Genomic DNA, 22023 nt, shown 5'->3' with positions numbered 1-22023 from the left:
ACAAAATGCCCATTTACAAAATATCTTAATGAAATTGGCATGTACGGTTCTATCTAAATTAAATGAATTGATGCAGGTATTTGTATAATGTTTTCTTCTTTAGCCATTTTGCGTTCAAAAACTATCTCTGCCTACATGCTTAAGATATATTTCAACCCCCTCTCGCATGTTCTCATTTCAAATGTTCACCTTATGCACACATTTTCAAAGACAATGCCACGGAAGTTGGAAGATTTGTGGAGACCAACACTGAAAAAAATAACTAGTAAAATACACTAAGCAAACTAGTAAAACTACTGTCCATACAATCACTAATTTAAAAGTAGTTTTTACTAGGTGTTAAGTAAGTTTACTATTTGTTAACTAGTAATTTAACTAATCAGACAGTAAAACATTACTTCAGTCAATAGTAAATATTCGTATGCATTCAGTAGATTTACTAATTTTTCATTCCTGTATTCCATTGCCAAAATTACTAGCATTCTAGTAATTTAACTGATAGGACAAGTAAAATCGCCCTGTTAATCCTTCAAAAAATTGAATACAAAAGATAACATCAAGGACTTTAATCTGAAGTTAAAAGTCGACATGATCTTCTGGTCAATCTTGATTGCGATGGGGAATGTATCTTCTGTGGAATTTCTTGAACCTGTAATCAGGATTAATCAAACTTTTCTTTACACAGGATTGCCAAACAGTCATCAGCATCTAAATAAACAAAAACAGAACAAAATGTATTAAGTTGCATATTAAAAAATATCAAGCTGTGTGTAGGATTTCTAATAAATAAACATTAAGAATTAAAAAAAAAAACAGTCATAAGTTCAACGACAAACCTTTTAAGTCAATGTTCCCTCTCCAGCATCCCAATAAAAATGGCGTCTCGCAGAGTAGACCTTGCTGCAGTTTTCGCGGACAACACGGGTCACGATGCTTATGACGTCATATTTCTAGTTACATTACTATCCTGCTTAGTAAATACATTACTTACTAGTCATGAGCAAGTCTTTACGAGGCATCCTAGTTAAATCAACTAGGTATTTTTTTCAGTGAAGCTGTAGGAAAACGTGGCTTGTGGCGTTGTTGTTCACACCCCCATGTATTTTCAAAAATGAAATATATTTTCTATAGTTACATATTTTACTTTCATTTCTGTCGGAAAATTCCTAGCCGTAAAAATAGTCATGCTATCTTTATCAAGATTCACACCTACATTGTTTACATTCATCCTTTCATTTACAATCTGATCAAATTTAGATTTTAGATCCGCTCACATACTCGCTACACAAAACTAGTATGTGAGCGAATCTAACGTCGAATTCTAAATAGATTGTCATTACTATATAAAAAAAGATATCGAAGGTAAAAATTGTAAATAGTAGTATAAAATTCGTGAGCAGCATACGGTAAATCCATTCATTTGTAACAAGCTGGTCCTTGCTTTAATAATCAGGTGCTCCACTGTTCATATAACCCAAACGACTACATTCCTCCCTCCTTAAATTGTCCTCACCATCCAGATTTGTTTGCCCATGTGTGGCAGGACTTGTGACCTGCAAATCTAGGGGTGGTCAATGGCACCAAATCTAATATGGGAAAGGAGAAAATTTAAGGTTGGACAGGGAGTTAAAACTAGGACCTCTGCAACATTAGTCAGCTATTCAGGCTGATATTCCTTGACCTACATAACCCAAACCACTACACATTAAGTTGAAGTTATAAAACATATGCTGGAGTTCCTCATTGATAATGTCTTCGTAATCTTTGGTGATCAGGTCTGCTGGAATGCCAATGGACACGGTTTGTGCTCCTTTATTAGCTTACCTGTTTTTATACTCGAAGAAAGCAGAATTTATTCAAAAGCTTTTACATGAGAAGAAAAAAATCCTTTGCTGTGCATGGCCTTCAACTCGACATTTGGATCACAGGGTCTAAGCCCGTTTTGGGCCCGAACTCTGTGAAATTTATGGTATTACAGAGTTCGGGCCCAAAACGGGCTTAGACCCTGTGCTTTGGATATAATATCGATGACGTTTTATCTATATTAACAATAATAACTTTCACTCATGTGTTGATTCGATATATCCATGTGAACTCAAAATAAAAGACACCATAGAGTCCTCCACATCTGCTTTGTAAAATTTTAGATTTTATTGAAAATAGACATTAACGGCAAACTTTACGACAAACCGGATGATTTCAACTTCCCCATCATCAACTTCCCATATACATGTATGTAGCGATATTCCATTATCACATGGATATGGTGTTTATATATCTCAGCTGATTCGATACAGAAGAGCTTGCATATCAGTTTTATTAAATCGAGGCAGGCTACTGACAAACAAGTTGATGTTACAGGGGTTTCAACAGTCTATTTTAAAGTCAGCATTTCGCAAAATCTATGGTCGTTATAACGAACTAGTTTGACACTGCCACCTATCATTTGATTAAATGCTGTCTGATGTATTTCCTACCAATTGTTAGGCTGTTCTTGGCACACTGATTTTGACTACGGATTACTCCGTTTACCTAATCAGAGCTCACTGCGTGCATGATCGGTCGACAGGGGATGCTTATGTAATGTAAAAAGGTGGATTGAAATGTCCCCAATCATTAGTCAATCAGATTACAGTAATTCTAACTAATCAGGAGTAATCTATTTGCCAGTCAACATGGGGCAACGGATATAAATACAACTGCAGTACCTTATTCAGTTACTCTGTTCACTTGATTATCTGAGACTGAACGTAAAGCTGGCACGGGTCTAGGGACCTGTGTCGGAAAGCAGTTCTCCACTTAGTTCCAGGGTTCTGTGTGTACATAGTGTGTCTTGGCTTTACATCTAGTACGTGTCTGTGTGAATTTCGGATTCGACCCCAAAAATTATGATTATCTATACACTATTTCAAGTGGTTATTTATACCTTTTACTAAAGGCATTTAAAATGCCTATCACTTTGTAATTAATTTGATAAAAGCAATGATAGGAATTTTCTCCACCTTATTCTCTCCATTTCATATGATCAAAAATGTTTTTTTTTTCATCTCGTTTTTTAAAAGAATCCTGCAGGTGTGTGTGTGTGTGTGTGTGAGAGAGAGAGAGAGAGAGAGAGAGAGAGAGAGAGAGAGAGCGCGCGTACGTGTGTGTGTGTGTGTGTGTGTGTGTGTGTGCGTGCGGGGAGGGTGTGTGTGTTCCTTTTGAAGTGAGTTTAATATATTCAACTCGGGTTCAACATTCAAAGCACTGCACGCGCGCGGGAAATGCCAACTGGAGTCGGGTTAGGTACAGCTAGGTGAGGCATTTTTAATGACTAAATTAGTAAATAGTAAAGTACTATAGGCCTAGTTTGTTTACCGGAAGAGATTTTTTAAAATTAAGCCTACATGTAATTAAAACGTTGGAAGCCTGTGTGATTATGTCATTCCTGAAAATAGCTAATCGTATTTTATTTTTATTTTGGTTGACATTTGAATTTTTGATCTGTTGATAAACATGATCACATGTAAGCCTATATTAGCCTAATATTAATTTGGCCTGAGCAATTAATTGTCACATATAGATTTGGCGAATATAACTATGCCAGGGAGGACTCAAGTGCTTAAATTTGCTAGTAAACTAATGTATACAGTAACATTTTATCATTTAATCTAATATCCCGTTGTCGTCTGACAGTCGGGATATTCCCGTGGCACCATAGCTATATTTTCTGTTCTGAAATATTCAAGCAATTTTAATCAAGCAAATGATATTAAAGATGTTATTGTTAATGATGAGGAACTATGCTGATGATACATCCCTTCTGCTAAAATCTCCACATCACATGTATGCTGCATTTGACGTTATAGTCTAGTCAATGTGCAAGAGGACCCCAACCTACAAAAGGTTTATTATATAAACTTGTACTATAATATAGTCTTAACAACATATGTAGAATATACAAAAATATGATTTGGGGAAGATGTTGAAAAAGGACCTTAAAATTAGTCCAAAAGTGAACAAATTTATTTTAAAAGATACGGTTTGTCCTCCATATACAGTGAAGATGACATATAGACATATGAAAGCAAATAAATCTATGAAACAACAATTAAAAAATCATGGAAATTGTAAGTTAAGATAGAAACTACATGAATTTATAATTATCAGATAAAACAAGTACATGTAGGCTAGGACCTCTTAATGTCCAAAAGTAGAGTTTGGTGTCAGGGTATTCTTTGTTTTTGAATTGTCTCCTTTTTCAACGTACATATCCAAGAATCCCCCCAAAGCACAGGTATCTGAATTTTAATCAGTAAATATATATAAATAGGAAAAAAAACCATATATATATATATATAAATACAGTAAAACTCGAATATACCGTAGCGAACACAGATATAGCGAAGTGAAATCAATTTCCCCGGCAAATTATTTATATATTCTATATAAAAATCTGCGTATATAACACGGATATAGCGAATTTACGGATATAACGAATTAAAAATGAACATAAAAATAACCTTCTATAACGAATCTTTTTTCATTTTAAACTCCTTGGAATTTGTAACAATCGCTTTCCATTGCCATAAAGGGCCCACATTATTACGAAATTTCTGTTTGTATTTTTCAAAAGAGGTTGTTACGCAAAACAATACTTACACATACATTTAGCAAAGGAGAAGGTACGCTTAGCATATGAATTTGGCCTTGTAAAATCAAGAAAAATAAAGTAGAAGATGACACACTTTTACCTATCGAAGTCATTTGGGGACAACACCCTCTGTTCAAATATACTAACGAAATAGCGCCAAATCGTCACATAGTAGAATAGTACGTTCCCAAATTTACATGGATGGCTATTTCTTAGCCAAAACTTCAAAATTTTACTTACATTTGTCAATATTATGATATGAGCACATTCAAGGCGATGGATGATATTTGCGTGTGATAAACGAACTACTTCGATTGATAATAAAAAGGGTCTTTCATCAATTGCCTTCCCTGTGCTCATGGTGAAATTATAAAATCTGACATTTCCGGAAAAAATTACGCATCACACACATTTGATACTAAGGTTACATATATGCCCGACAAATCCTAAATTAAGACGTGTGTTACCTTTTTGTGTAATACAGATATGATATAAAAAAATATGATAACATTTCTATTAATTTATGTGATCATTATACATGTAATTCGGATTTTCAAGTTCATTCGGTGTTTTTATCTGAAACGATAGCGATATAGTCGACTGTAATATTATCGCTTGTTACATGAACTACACTCGTTTGAAATCAGTTGTAATACGACAAGGATAATAATTCTCGACCAACAAAATTTATATTTATATCAATAGCACGTAAAAGGTCTTCTAGATAAGTAACTAAGTGGGTGAACAGTCTTAATGACATATACAGTGTATGGAATCGCAGTTCAATCGATTGCGGTCCTGGACAGGCTGGCATGAACCGGGTAAAGGTCTAAAAGGACTGAATTGGATCCAATAGAAATCGATCATATTTCAATAGATAATCTTAAAATTAAGTTTGATAAATTAATATGAACAGCATTGTTTTGGTGTATTCCCATATTAATGTTTACATGCTCCACGTGAACATTTACATGTGCAGGCCTTTACGTTACGGAAGGGGATATATACTGGGAAAAGGCATACAGTACTGTACTGAATAAAAGAAAAACAATCCCTTTCTTTCATACTTATAGACATCTTAAAATATTCGAAATTGTAATATAGCATACATGTAAATATATGCTACTAATATTCTACATAGGTCTAATAAAATTGATACTTTCTTAATAAGATTTAACAAATACGTATAAAATTAAAGATTGCTTTAATTCCATATGATTTATATTTACATGTATAAATGCAATCATTATTTTGTATTCAAATCAATTTTAGTTCATCTTATTAAGTTTTACTAACAAGGGGTGTTATATTGTACCAAAACTAATAGAAACAGACACAAGATGGTAACTAAATCGCTGTAAAATTGTAAAAATGACGTATACCACAAATCTGACTAGGTTGCGATTTGAATCGCTGCCAAGTTGTTTTTATGTCACAATGCACTGTGCTTTACATTTTCGGCTGTGAGTGCTAAAAAGTCATCTGAAATGTATTTTCCAAAAAAAGTGTACACACTATATTCATTGCACACACTATTCATCCACATAGGTTTCAGCATATATCATTAAAATAGAAACTGTCAAAACACGGACAGAAATCAATTTCGTCTTAGTAGCTCTTGATTAATAGAAAAGTCAATTTGAATAGAAAACCTAAAGGATAAAGGAATAAATCAATTTCAGGAAAAAACAACTACAATGATAACAACTTAGTAAAGTTTAGTCCAATTTCAAACTGATGTTATACAAGAGGATGACGGGTCCAGTTAACCCATCACATAGGAAATTAGAAATAATACATAAGTGATTAAGAGAAAAAAGGGTTTTAACCATCCAAAACCTTCATCTTAAAGCTTTTAAGGTAAGGGAGAAATATTTTTACATGTTATACCACTAGTGTTCGGATTTACGCGATGCTTCTCTGGAATTCCCCTACCTTTTATTTCGCTGAGCTTGGCGAATTTCAGCGTTATCAACCATAACAAAACTATATTTTAGGCTCAAAAATCTTCTCTTTCAAAATAAGTCCGTCAAAATGTTCTTATTACTTACTTTTCATTGTAGGAACAAATGATTAAAACGGAAATGAGTTTTGTCGGATTTATCAGAACGTACCTACTCTATTGTGTTTTAGAGATGAATATCGTTTCCATTCTTTTTAAAATTTCTTATTCAAAAAGCTATATATACACTGTAGTTAAAAAAACCGTTTTAAATGTTCTAATATTTAAAATGATTTACACTTATATTTTTGACTACAGAGACTATAAAAACTTAAGCACCTTATCTATTTACACTGCGTTGATGAAAACTTTAACAATGATAAAATATATTAGTAATAATAATAATAATAATGCTTTATAAAGAGGAGGTAGTCCTATTGATACAAGGCATTATTCTTCCCCGGGGCCTTCTGAAATACAAACAGTATAGGCCTACACATAACGATACGTACAACCAAAAATAAACATATAAAGATAGATTCCGTGATTATATGTATTACAAAATTGTATTTACGACAAGTATGGATGCCATATTCATAGTATAGAATAGGTACATGTAATACACGAGGGAATAAAAGATGGGGGGGGGGTAACGAAAATGCATCCATATATTTTCAAATACATACACATGTATGCAGAACTTGTAATTAAGAATAACGACAGCTAATTATGAATGTTTCCATATTACTTCTAAAAACAGTAAGAGACAGTCTGATTAAAATCAAACCTCTCACTTCGATAGATATATGGACAGTCGCTGCGTGGGAGCGAAGTGAGAGGTTTGATTTTAATCAGACTGAGTAAGAGACGGTGATAATTCTATATCTAATGGTACCTCATTAGATACATCTACGTCTGGGTATTGAAGAGCGCTTTTGAAACAAAATTGTTCGATGTTTTGGTAAACAAAGATTATAATTTAATTTGGGGCGCATGGAATAGGAATCATGAGTTTGAGAGAAAAAATCTCGTATATTTTCAGAGCTCATACCAATAAGAGTTTATTTTACAATAGAATACACTTAATTACTTCACATTTAACCATCTTTAGTCTAACTTTTCAAACAAGGATTTCGTTGGCTATGGTCATGATTGATTTAAATACACGTTATTTTTAGATAGTTTTTGATTATGATATTTCTATAATGCTATTGAAAATAATTTTTATATGTGTGTATCAACAAATTCTAAAAAATTATCCAAAAGGATTTTAATTAACAAGGTATATTAAACTATTTTTTCTGTATAAGGATTGAGAAAACGTCATCAGACACGGATAGAAGACGCAACGTTAAATCTTGCACTCGCAAAACATGACTACTTTTCTACTTTAATCACAATTCAAATACACGTTAATGGTAAGTAGTGTTTGAATATGATATTTGTATGATGTTATTGAAAAGAATTTTGTGTGTGTGTGTTTATAACTTTTTAAAAATTATCCAAAGCAAGGTATATTGAAGTATTTTTTCTGAATAAGAATTGAAATAACGTCATCAGACACAGGTTAAAGACGCAACGTTAAATCTTGCACTCGCAAAACATGTCAACTTTGCTACTTCATATCACCAAAAAATATACGTAATATATGGATATAATTACTATATATAGAAAGTACACACCCTATAGTATTAGGGCATAAAATTACCAACTTCTAAAAATAGGCCAAAATTGACCCTTAGTGTACCTTCTCCTTTATTGTCGGTATTGTTTACTATTCTCGTTAATTAAATTTGAAGTTTGATTGCATTTATTTTATGGTACACTCCTTTATTTGTGTTGAGCAACAACTAAATGACAACTGCGATAAACTGTTTTTCTTTCGACATGTTCTTGCGTGACATCAAGAAAATTTATCATTTATAAATCAGTGTGTATAGTTCTTGTATAAAAATATTTCTTCTCGAAAATACATAGGCTTAATTTCTCTTAGAGACAATACAAACGCAAGTACATCGATTGCTGCTTTCTTATACAAATGATATACATGTAGAAGAAATCTGTTTTTTAACGAATTCGTTATATTTAAATTATGAATTCGCTATAAGTGTATAGCGAATTACGTTTATAGCGAATTTTTATAGACTGTCCGCAGAAATTCGCTATATCAGAGTTTTACTGTACACCAGGTGTGCAACCACATTTTGCCCCCCACCTCGATTTGAGTCCGATTTTATTATTAAATTCACCGAAACAAACCTATTTATTCTCTGACACGGTTAAGCTCAGAAATGATTTTCCTTCTCATCCTTCACTTCAGAATTCTAAACTCCCTCGCAACAATCCAACAGCTGACATGATTTTAATGATATTTTGAACATTCCCACCAAGGCCTGACTACCATGCTATGACGTCACTCCGTTGCACACTTTGCATGGAAATTATGTATATGAATTTCAGTATGGCTGATAAGCGTTGGCTCTAGCAAAAAGATCTATGAAAATTTTTAAATCCATCGTTGTAATAGCAACCATGATATGTAATTTTTGCTTTTCCTGGAAACTTATTTCGTTGGTTATTTGGTGTAAGCAAATATTGGATACAGAGGGAGAACACTTGGAGCCCATATCACATCCAACGATTAGTTTGAATTCGAATATATTATTTTCTAGGATTCATCTAAGTTAAATAGCTCAGGTCTGCAGTGGACGGGGGACGAGATTATATCACATTCTCTGCAACCAGCGACTGACTCTTCGAAGTGCATCTTTGTGTAAATCATAGCTAATCAGCTGGCAACCGGTGTGGTCATAAAAATTCAATATAAAATCTGAACTGTCTTAAATAATTGCACTCAAAGTATGCACAATAGATGTTAAAAACATCAATGAATAATTACTTTTTTAGCTCACCTGAGCTGAAAGCTCAAATGAGCTTTTCTGATCGCCTGTTGTCTGTCCGTCTGTAAACTTTTCACATTTTTCGACTTCTCCTCCAGAAACACTGGACCAATTCAAACCAAATTTGGTCAAAAGCATCCTTGGATGAAGGGCTTTCAAGTTTGTTTGAATGAAGGGCCATGCCCCCTTCAAAGGGGAGATAATCACAAAAATGCAAAAATAGGGTGGGGTCATTAAAAAATTTCTGAAGAACCACTGAGCCAGAAGAGCTGAAATTTATATGAAAGCTTCTTGACATAGTGCAGATTCATATTTGTTAAAGTCATGACCCCTGGGGGTAGGATGGGGCCACTTTCGGGGATCAAGGATTTACATACAAATATAATGGGGAAAATCTTTGAAACTCTTCTAAGAACCACTGGGCTAGGAAAGTACAAATTTACATGAAAGCTTCCTGACATAGTGCAGATTCAAATTTGTTTAAATCATGACCCCCTGGGGTAGGATGGGGTTGCAATAAGGGATCTCAGTTTTACATACTAATATACAGAAACTCTTTAAAAGATTTCTAAAGAACTAGTAGGCCTGAAAAGTTTACATTTACATGATAGCTTCCTGACATAGTGCAGATTCAAGTTTGTTAAAATCATGACCCCTGGGGGTAGGATGGGGCCCATAATAGGGGATCAAAGTTTTACATATAAATATATCGAGAAATTTTTTAAAAATCTTCTCAAGAACCACTGGGCCAGAAAATTTTACATTTACATGACAGCTTTCTGACATAGTGCAGATTCAAGTTTTTAAAAATCACAGATCCCTGGGTTATGTTGGGGCCACAGTTGGGATCAAAGTTTTACCTGGGAATATATAGGGAAAATCATTAAATATGGGCCAAGGTGACTCGGGTGAGTGATGTGACCCATGGGTCTCTTGTCTTTGTTTGCCAGTGAAAGATGTAATGATTTACTACAGGTATCAATAGGAAAGAAAATTGGATAAACGGATCCAGACGATATGTCTACAAGAAGTCCGCAGACTCGGTTACAGAAACGTTTGGTTAGTAGTCGGCACTTCCTTTTATCTGGATTCGAGGATCGGGAGAAGAAAGAGCTGGCTGAAAAGATTGCTGGACTTGGTGGATTGAACCTGATGTCAGAGGTTCGTGTAGTATGAAGTCATTTCTATTCCATACAACAAAGTGTTTGTTTGATTGTTGCCACTCCTCGCAATGTTTCTGGCTTGGAGGTTATAAAACTTTTACCAAACTCGTACTCAAACTCAACCATGATCACTACTCTCCTTATGAAACCGTAGCTATTATAATGGGATTTTTTCTGTCAATTAACACGCTTTACTTGTTTATTCTATAGAAAAGTACTTGTTTTTAAGCATTTTAGTTTAATGTAAGGTGTGAATAGTACTTTGAGGAAATTGTACACATTGGAACCCCCCTCTCCAGAAAAATGTCTGGATTTATGCATATACTCTAATAATCTCTGTTATATGTGTCTTGTGAGTAGGTTTATCCTCCAAGCTGAATAGTGAATATTCTTTAAACCATTACTTGTAGATGTTGCACTTAAAAAATCTGATTAAAATTAGGTCTTTGATCTGCCTTGTGTAGCAACAAATAGGAGCAGATCAAATATAGATTTTAATCAGATTGCATAAAACATTTTCACTGCTGATTCACAAGTAGAGAAGAATATCATGAAATAATCACAGAAATGATCCTGACTTATATGGCATGATATGCCATGTTTTTGTTTTTTTTTTAGCTCACCTGAGCTGAAGTTTAAGTGGACTTATCTGATCAAAACTTTTCATTGTCTATTGTTGTTGGTGTTGTCATCGTAAACTTTTCACATTTTCATCTTCTTCAGAACCAGTAGGCCAATTTCAACCAAACTTAGCACAAATCATCCTTGGGTGAAGGGGACTCAAGTTTCTTCAAATGAAGGGCCATGCCCCTTCAAATGGGAAATAATCACAAAAATGCAAAAATAGGGTGGAGTCATTTAAAAATCTTTTCAAGAACCACTGGGCCAGAAAAGCTGAAATTTACGTGAAAGATTCCTGACAGAGTGCAGGTTTAAGTTTGTTAAAATCATGACCCCTGGGGTTAGGAAGGGACCTCAATAGGGGATCAAAGTTTTACATGCAAATGTATAGGGAACCAGACTTGGCACAAAGCATCCTTAGGTTTTGCTTAAGCTTGTTTATTGCTTGGAACTGTTGCACAGGTGAGTGATGTGGCCCATGGGCCTCTTGTTTTAGGAAAGTAGCATATCTGTTTACATAACTATGGAATCCTTTTAAAGTAAATGTAAAACTTGTAGACTTTTAAGCCAGCATGTACGCATTTGGTATGTGGGCGACTTTCCCGGAGCGAAAAGTTTCTCTGTGCCTGTGCCATGGGAAGGTGGATCCTTCATCCTAAATATGTCAGAGACTCTGCAGAGAGAGGGGAGTGGCTTCAGGAAGAGGAGTACGAGTGGGTCAATTACCCTCGAGATGGCCTGTCGGAATTCATGAATGCAGGTCGGAGATGTAGATTCAATGTGGAGGCCTTCAAGTCTTTGCCGTTCTCTGGTTGGAGAGTAGCAGTGGTTGTACGTGGCTCTAGGAAGAGCTCTATTTACTCCAGGTGAGAATATCAACCAATAAAAAACAGTAAACTATTAAAATTGTGTGTGTTGAAAAAACCAGGTTTATGTAATTGTATTTCATGTCACTTTTCAAATTTGGCCATGTGTTTGAGGGGGTCAACATTTTTAAAGTATAGTTGGACTCTGAATTTTCTAATTTCACTCAAAAATTTCTTGCCATTCCAATAAACCAGGATGCATGCATTTAAACATATTGACTGTTTGCAAACTTGTTAGTTTTGTAACTGGGAGGTAGTGAGTTGCTATGGCTACATCAAACTTCAGACATAGATATGGATAATGACTGCTTCTTCGCCAAACGCTCGGCATTTAGAGTGAGAATTACGGGTCTTTCGGAAACCGGAGGTCCTGTGTCACGGCAGGCATTGACATGATAAAGAATAACAGCTATGGCCGTAAGTTCTAAGCATAGATCTCATTTTGTGGTACTTCAGCTGGTGATGTCTCGATATGAGTGATAAATTGAGTGATAAATTCTCGATGAGACTTAAAGCTAACAAACAATGAATATATTTGTGGTATTCCTTTTTTAAACTGATAACCTGTTGTGTCGTCTGTCCGACCGTATGTCTATAAACTTTTCACATTTTCGACTTCCTCTCTAGAACCACTGGACCAATTTCAACCAAACTTGGTAAAAAGCATCCGTGGGTGAAGGGCTTTTAAGTTTGTTAAAATGAAGGGCCATGTCCCCTTCAAAAGGGAGATAATCACAAAAATCTTTCTGACATGGTGCAGATTCAAGTTTGTTAAAATAATGGTCCCCAGGGGTAGGATGGGCCACGATAGGGGATCAAACTTTTACATACAAATATACACTGTATAGGGAAAATCATGGGACTGCCATGGTGGTCTAGAGGTTAGAGCATTCTCCCCGCATCCGGAAGGCCGGGGTTTGAATCCCGGCCGCGACAGACCTGTCATTAAATTAGGTAGTGACAGTTCCATTGCCAAACGCTCAGCATCAGGTGTTAATGTCACGGGTCCTCAGAGATGACCTTAAAAACGGATGTTCCGTGTCACAGTAGGTGTGGCAAGCTAAAGAATCCTCACTGCTCAATGGCTGTAAGCGCCAAGCAAAAGCCTAAATTTGAAGCCCTTTACCGGTGTTGGTGACGTCTCCATATGAGTGAAAAATTCTCAAGAGAGACGTTAAACAAGATACAATCAATCATTAAAAATCTTATTCTCAAGAACCACTGGGCCAGGAAAGTACAAATTCTCATGACAGTTTTCTGACACAGTGCAGATTCAAGTTTGTCTAAATGATGGTCCCCGGGTTTGGATGGGGCCACAGTAGGGGATCAAACTTTATACAAATATATAGGAAAAATCTTTTAAAATCTTCTTCTCAAGAACCACTGGGCCAGAAAAGTTAACATTTACATGAAAGCTTTCTGACATAGTGTAGGTTCAAGTTTGTTAAAATCATGGCCGTAGGGGTAGGGTAGGGCCACAATAGAAATCAAAAGTTTTGCATGCAAATATATAAGGAAAATCTTTAAATATGGGCCAAGGTGAGCGATGTGGCCCATGGGCCTCTTGTTTTCCAATCAAACTACATGCATTCGAATGAGTAGTTTTGAATATTATTTGCAGATTTGTTGAAATCATGCAAGTAAAATTAAAGAAATTAATTAGATATTTTGTATTGATTTTAGTTTTGACTTAATGTAGATTTACTTGAGTACAGTCAACTCTCGATAAACCGCCACCTTTTGTTCTTATGAAATTATGGCATTATAACGAATTTGGCGATGAATTGAATTACCGCCATCTTGAAGAAATAGAGTTACCGTTCTTTTATATGTAAGAGTTATCTTTTGTCCTTACTTGCATAAACCACATAAACAATGATTTGCAATATCCTGATGGGTACATTTTGGATGATGTTCTTGGTACGTAATGATTTGCTTTTTTTCATCGGAATTTTAACAGGACCCTCTTTCGTGGCGAAATCATAGCTAAATTGAAATGTGTTTCTATGATGTATAAACAACTTGACTACAGTTCATCTCCAGTAATTTTCTTGTTTATTCAATACAGCAATTACTGGGATCCTTCTGTCCAGGTGTACGCCGGAGATCGATAATGACCAATTTACTGCTTCACTGACCACGTGCACCTATGGCGGTTTATCGAGATAATTAACACAGTGAAATAAACTTTTGTAATGAAAACACTGTGGCAAATGGCGATAGCGAATTTGGCGTTTTAACGAGAGTTTTAAGTAACAGGAAAAATGTTCCTAGAAAAATGCGGCGTTATAACGAAAATGGCGATGAATTGAGTGGCGATAATTCGAGAGTTACCTGTACTTAATATGGCAAAATGACTCAGATACATTAAATCACGTGAACATGAATTCGTGTCGTCCGTTATTCAAGAGATCTTCCATGTATTTTAGCTTCATAAAAGTAAAAGCGAGTAATTTTATTTTTTGAGAGTCGCCTCTCACGAAATTACGGAATAATGAACTCCTCACATATGGATCTACAGTATTCTTTACATTGTTGGCTAATTAAAGGACACAACGCATGTTTCTAAACTTTTTCATTTTTTCAACAAAATTAACTCTTTTTATGTCTAAAACTACTTTAAATGTGTTTTAAATGAAATATTTTGCGTAGTTTTCGAGTTTGAAAGCGATGAAATTCAAATCTTGCGATATGCATATTTTCTTTCGCTAGTTTACGCGCCATTTTGTGTGACGTCATATGCGCCCTCGGGTTTGAAAACATCTATTAGCCATTTCATAAACAGATTAGATTTAATCGACAAAAAACCAATTGTCACGTTAACGGCTTGTAAATAATAATGCATTAAGATGTTTTGTGCCGTGCTCGGGTGTACTAGTTGTCGGTAGAAAGGATTTAGACTATTTTTCAATTTTTCGAAGGAAGGTACGAGAAAATAGACGTGGATAATTTTTTTGTTGGAGCAAGAACTTTACCTTAAAAAACACACCCAGTCACCTTTTCAAACATCGCTTGGACAGAGACCCTGATAAACTGCGAGACAATGGATATATCGAAGCTATAAGCACTGGTAGGCCAATAGCATACATTCTGTTTTGCTCTTCAAATTCAATACACACTCGGATCAACTGACATTCACCTTGTAACAACATATATCGACGATACAATGTAACTTCTACCAACTGGTAGATTTACAACAACAACAAAATAAAGATACAGAATAATTGAACTTTTAATTATACAAATGATAAAATATTGTATTTCCTAACTTTAAATTGAATTATAAAATTATTTCTTTATTGAACTCGTAGCATCTTTGAGTGCGTCAGTAGGCTATAACGCCGTGCTCCCACTTCGTACTTCCTAAAGACGTGCAGATCACAATTCAAAAATAGTAATAAGATTGCTTTATCAAAATAAAATAATGTGATTACCACTTTAAATTTGAATATTTTTATTGATTTGTGTGTGTGTTGTCTTTTTCTTTCTTTCCGAAATGCACGCGTGACAATAGCTTGGCATAGGGCCTAGTTGTCAACAATTTAACGTATCATAATTTGTCTAATCCAAAAATAAATAATGATTGCACTGTTTATTTTAGAAAAACAGCGCCAATTACAGATGTATAAAGGAATAACATCCCCAAACAGTTTGTAGACAGCGACCCATATAAACATTATTTACTCACAATTTTGCCGATTTCATACACGCTTTACTCGCTATATTTGGGTATTTACATCGTTATATGTGTGCACTGGTGGCGAACACATATAAAACTCGGACAATTTATCAACATCGATTTAAATGTTGCCCATGGTAAATTAATTAGGACCCTAAAAGTTGAGTTTTTAATAACATCTCGCAGTACTTTCACAATCCGAAGGACGCATGTGACGTCACTGTACCACGTGACTACCTACCTAATTAACTTGACTTTTTGAAATCGGGGCTTAGATTTAAATCTGTATTGTGGTTAATTATCGCAAAATTTCGGCGAACGAACTATTAGAATTAATTACTATAAGCATAAAGAAGACAAAATGCATGTAATATTGTATACTTTGAAAACATGAGATATGTCCTTTAAGCACGGCATATTTGGTCAATACAGCACAATAGATAGCTCTGCCCACAGTAGGCCAGTATTGTGTTGCTAATACAGAACAGTAAAATTCTAAGAAAAACATCGCGATTGTGTCACAATGCAGAATGTTAGGGCTGTTTGTATTGTTTGAATAGAAAGGAAGTAATTTCTGGGCGATCAACTTTTGTTGATTGTCTGATTTACCTCACGCTTTCTTTAGTTATGATCGATTGTTTGTTTTTATATCTCGTAGAGAATTTTTCAATCATATTTACACAACACCAGGTGTGGGTGAAGTACCACAAATTTAGACCAATGCTTGGCGCCCAGAGCTATAGCAGTCAAGGGTTCTTTAGCATGCCAACACTTGCCACGAAAGGGACCTGTTTTTAAGGCCATATCTGAAAGACCTGTGATTCTCACTTCTAAATGCCAAGCGTTTGCCAAAGGAGTTTCACTACCTATGTTACCATCTTAGGTTTTATATGACCATGGCAGGAATGAGGCTTGAACTCACGACCCCCATTAATCGGACGCTCTACCTCTGAGTTACGGCGACCAGTCATTACTTATGCAAACAGCCTTGACATTTACTTCGTGATCAAACCAATTTCTGAGAACTGACCTATGTGTTACCTCACCACTAGGTTGCTCTCGTGTGGAGGTGCTGAGATATACAAGCTGAGTCTGCCGGTAGGGAACAGGAGCCGTGTAGCTGACCTTTTGACCTATGTTTTTGTCGGAGAACGCAATATCCCAGATGTACTTCATTTGATCGAATACGGAATAATGTGTCTGCGGCCCGAGTTTATTGGTGACTACATATTACAGGTACAACAAAAATGATTCGGGATACATTTGTTAACAATGATTAAAATTATAAACGATGAATAACACCTCTTCATACTCTCTTACTTTGAAACCAAAAATGGAAAAATGAACATTAGTGATATATTATCTGTCCTTTTAAACTTAATCATCTATCCTGTGAACTCAGTACTCAGTAGATTAACATGTGGTTTTTACCTGTAGATTGCGAGTACCAATCTTTCCGGGGTTATCAATCTTCCCCTGTTACTTTCTACAGAAGATATGAAAGTGCATGCTGTTTATGATGGCAGTATATGATATCATTCTTTATGAGAGTCACTGGACCATTGACAAAAGTGTTTTTTGTTAGAATTCGAGTTGGGTGGGGTAGAAAAAATTCTGATACAGGACTGAGTGTCTGATGAGGAAAACAAGCACCAGTGGCCACATTTTTGCTTCTCACTGCTTTCAGTAATAAAATTTTGATATACAGTGGAGCCTCGTTAATCCAGACACTTTGGTTCTTAGCAAAATCGTCCGGATAAATGAAGCATCCGGATAAATGAATCGCATATTTTCTATCTTTACATAAGTAACCAATATGCTTACTTTATTGATGCGTAGTGAATTAAGCACATTCTTTCATTGGATTTAACCATTTGTATTAGGGCTGTTCCATTAAAACATATGAGGTACCCGGGGAAGGCACTTTAAAATTTGGGTAACCACCCATAGAAGCATAAAAATGTAATGAGGGACCACTCACAGAAGCAATTTTAGATAGTGCGGCACCACCCATAGAAGTGAAATAAATTTGAAATGCACTTTTTCTTTAAATTCAATATGTATGAATGACTATTTATAACCCCTGAATAGAGGTCTATTTTCAGATGTTCCCAAGCATGATAGTAAAGAGAAGAGTATCTTGGGTGTTACATCACCATTCAAATAACTGGCCATCAATGAAGCTTGATCATAGAACCATCAATTTATTTTATCAAGACTGTCTTTCTTAAACATGATGAACTAAATTAATTTTATAAGTCTACTTGTTCATAAAAAGTCTAGTATTGTAAATGTTCAAAAACAACTATTGAAAGTTTTAAAATTGACTAGTATTTTGAGTATTAAAAAACAAGAAAATGTGTCTCTTTACATAAATAAAATGATATTCTATGTTTCTTAGCAATATATAAATTTACAATCTGCAACTTAAGATTTGTGAGGCTCTATTCTACCGTTTTCAACAATTTCGATAAATTCCAATTTCTCGATTCATATTTGTGCGCCATGTTTGATGTACTGAAGTTTCAACTTCCGATTGTCAAGTCATTTGCATATGTCATATAAAGTAGTATTTACATTAATGGACAAGTATGGAGGCGAAAGCTATTTCGTCGGTATTGAAAAGGTTTGAATTTAATATCAAGTTAAAAACCGAACAGCAGAGTGTAAATTCTTTCTGCAACAATATGATTTTCCTTTCTTTCGCGCCGATTGTCAATGATTAGCTTTTTCATTAGATCCACCTACGAGATTTCGCGATAACAAGCATGGCGGAGCAGACGAAGAATTTTGCATGCTGTACAATATATTTAATGAAAAACACCTTTATTAGACATGCCCGAGCACAAAGTTGGTACTCCTTTTGGTGTAAACAACATTTGGAACTAAGACACAGTTTATTATCGGTTATTCATAAAATTATTTTGCACCATTACGGAGATCCTATGGAATTGTAGCCTCATCCCGAAAACGTCAGAATAAAAAAAATTGGATAGGGCTACATTATTGCAGCTAGAAAAAAAAATCAAAAACCGTTTCAATGGACCACAAGCACGTTTCGTTTTCCATTTTGGACAAGGGAGATAATCCTAATTTCCGGTCGCTATAATTTTAGAGTCAAACTGGAAACGATAACCGGATCGCGGAACCTCATCGACCGAGATAAAATGAAGACAGAAAACGGCGTTTGTTTCACATTCTACTTTCAACCCTTCCCTTCTCTTGTTGCATTCCTCTCAGTTTCGGTAAAAAATAAAGATTTTATCAAAACAACCACCCACAGATGCAGTTTTCTGGCAGTAGGTACCCACCATATATGCAATTTTCTACCAATGACAAGCACCCATAGATTTTTTTTTAATTGCCCTCCCCGGGTACCTCATATGTTTTAATGGAACAGCCCTTAGTAAATAAATTATGATAATGTTAACATTTACATGCATTTCAAAGCACTAAAATTGAAATATACACGTGCAGTGTATTTGCCTATGCTTACATTGTACATGTATATTAGCACTACAAATAAATATACAAAACTGTGTATCGCATGCACTAAAACAAATAATGAAGCACTATATGTAACTATAGATAAATAAATCATTAGTAACTAACATAATCATTTACACTTCAAACATTTCATCACACTTTACTTCTTAAAGAGGCAGGCCATTTCCATCTGTCACGATTCACGGGTTCGGTGGTCTGTTAAAACAATCTTCATCGTCCAAAGTTGATTTAAGAATTTTGTGTTTATCATGTCAGTTGACAACATTCTTTAACAAAAATTCCATCTGCCAGAATTTATATTTCTTATTCTATAATTATCCAAGCCAACATCGGGAGAACAAAATCGTTATATTAAGGCCTACCACTGCTTTGATCTAGCCACGCGCACATATTATTTTCATGATGCGATAATAACAGAACAAAACACGGGTGAAACCAACATTACGGGTATATACAAAATTTAATTGTCATTTTCCTTAAATGGTAGTTTTCTCACTTCTACCGAAAGTTTAGAAATTCGAAAGCAATAAAGCTTTACAACATTGTAACAAGAATCAATCGTATAAGCTACAGATTTATTTACTAAATTCAACATTACACGCAATACAGATCTTATGTGCAAAAATTGGCATTGCAATGTCTCGATCGGCGTGTGCTATTTAACTGACGTATCATCACACACCACCTAATCAAAGGGAGGTGTTGACAGGGTACAGGTTATCGCTTCAATTAGACAGTTTGGCTTGTTTTCTTTACAATTTATGCCTTGCTAAAATTGTTCGACACAGACCTTCCCTCATAAAAATTACTGTCTGGATTAACGGTACAATTTTCAATGCATTTTAACGTTTTGTAGTAAAAAATGACCGTCTGAATCCGGAAAGCGAATTTCCGGATTAATGATGCAAAATGATGTAAAAAATTTCGTTCCCCAGAAAAATCGTCCAGAAGGTGAAGCGTTCGGATTACCGAGGCTCCACTGTAGAAACTTTTAAATTTTGTAAATGGTTACTAAAAGATTTCCTTTTCTATCGTATTCTGTATTTGATTCAAATATTATAATTCTTCTGAAACAAAGCTAAGCAGAAGTGACCATTTGGGTTATGACGCATCAAATATGAACTTCAAATGGAATTATACAGAAGGGACTGTCCCAGGTGAAAAAGAAGGAAAGATTGAAAAACTTCCTTCAAAGATACGTAATCAAATGACAAGAAAGAAAAAAAGTAATGTTAGTTGGAGAGAGAGAGTGCGCACATTCAAAGATAACTTCAATTTCTGTTGAGATTTTCAGAATGAAGACAGTGCTAGGAATTTTATATCAATGTTTTTTAGAGATAAATAAAACAATATCTTGCACGTCAGAATGAATGAAAACACGAGATACAATTTATTATGTCATTTATTGTGGAAAAAACTTGATAACAAACAATTATCCTTTAAATTAATTTGATTGGAAAAAAGTTTGGTCTGGCAAAATTGATATTTTCACCAGACAGTTTTTCCTGTAAAATTATAGACTTTCATGTTGACTATGATACATGTATGTGCACAATTTAAATTGAATGTAATAATTTTGTCACATTTGTTAATGTTTAATTTTGAATACAATGAGTCTGCTAAACCTCTCTCTCTCTCTCTCTGTGTATACACACACACACATACATACGGAGAGAGAGAGTAGGCTGTACAAATGTCCATGGGTTAGCAACCTTTGATTTATTTTCGTAGGACCCCCCACCAGATCCTGTAGATTATCTCGTCAAACTGGAAGCGAGTAAGCGCTCCAGTGAGCTCGGTACAGTAGATATAAACGACAGCACAGCAGACATACTGTTCAGCCAATCTGGCTCCAGCCAGTCCACACCCAGCTCTCAATCGCTGACTGGGTCCCATGTCAACACACCTTGGGGGTCTAGCCATAGCACTCCTCAGGGGACACCACTGAAAAATGTTCAGAACAAGTCCACAAAACCAGTTGCTGTTTCTCCTCTCGTTTTGATTGACTTCAGTCAGACACCGGACTCCCCTTCATCTGCATTGGAACCAGCACAGATTATTCTAAATGGTCAGTATTTCACAATGCAGGTACACATAATTCAGTGCCATACCTGTTGGAAAAACTAGGCCAGAATGTCTAATAAATAAAAAACTTAAGTTGAAACTCGGCCTTATGGTAGTGAGTGCATGGGTCATTGAAAATTAATGAATCTATGAATTCTTTTAATTTTTACATATTTTGTAGTTGACAGTATCTGTAACTCATCATGAAAGTATCACATATGGTTTTCACGGAAATTGTGATGCTATGGTTGTCATAGTAACCCCTCTTGTCGACTTTCTGTAATAAATGGTACAGGTGTTTCAGATGGTGTTTAAAATTGATACAAAAAGAGTAAGTGATACAAATCTTATATCAAATTGAAGCCTTAATTAATATATAATTTGTATTAAGAAATCCATTTATTTTCATATGAGGTAGTAGCAGGGCTCCTTATGAGCAATTATGCAATTTTTAGAAGGCAATTATTCACCAAAACAGACATATTTTCACCCCTTGAAAAATAAATGACCAATGAATTCTTTTTATTTTTACATATGTTTTAACATATGTTAGTAGAAATTTTTCCTGAAAGTATCAATATTGGTTTTCAAGTTTACTATGGCGCTATGAGCACTATAGCTACCCCCTCCCCCTCCTAATACATAAAT

At 35.1% G+C, this 22023-nt stretch overlaps 1 protein-coding gene across 6 annotated transcripts in view; it reads left to right on the top strand.

The window, feature by feature from the left end:
• The first annotated feature begins 3240 nt into the window (after positions 1–3240).
• The window catches only part of LOC125668273 (SMC5-SMC6 complex localization factor protein 1-like), a 54415-nt gene continuing 35632 nt past the window's right edge, over positions 3241–22023 (top strand). For 2 of the 6 annotated variants that reach the window (XM_056162276.1, XM_056162275.1), the window contains exons 1-5: positions 9306–9382; positions 10451–10636; positions 11818–12125; positions 16857–17040; positions 21043–21379. In XM_056162276.1, the coding sequence (XP_056018251.1) occupies positions 10493–10636; positions 11818–12125; positions 16857–17040; positions 21043–21379 (973 nt within the window). In that variant the 5' untranslated portion in view covers positions 9306–9382; positions 10451–10492. Of the gene's footprint in view, positions 3296–7885; positions 7994–9305; positions 9383–10450; positions 10637–11817; positions 12126–16856; positions 17041–21042; positions 21380–22023 lie in introns of those variants that run through there. The other 4 variants (XM_048902178.2, XM_056162273.1, XM_056162277.1 and 1 more) reach the window with 4 other exon arrangements.

Source organism: Ostrea edulis, chromosome 4 (assembly GCF_947568905.1).
Source record: "Ostrea edulis chromosome 4, xbOstEdul1.1, whole genome shotgun sequence".
Lineage (NCBI taxonomy): Eukaryota > Metazoa > Mollusca > Bivalvia > Ostreida > Ostreidae > Ostrea > Ostrea edulis.
Note: the sequence above shows the minus strand (reverse complement) of the source record. Positions and strands in the feature narration are given on the sequence as shown.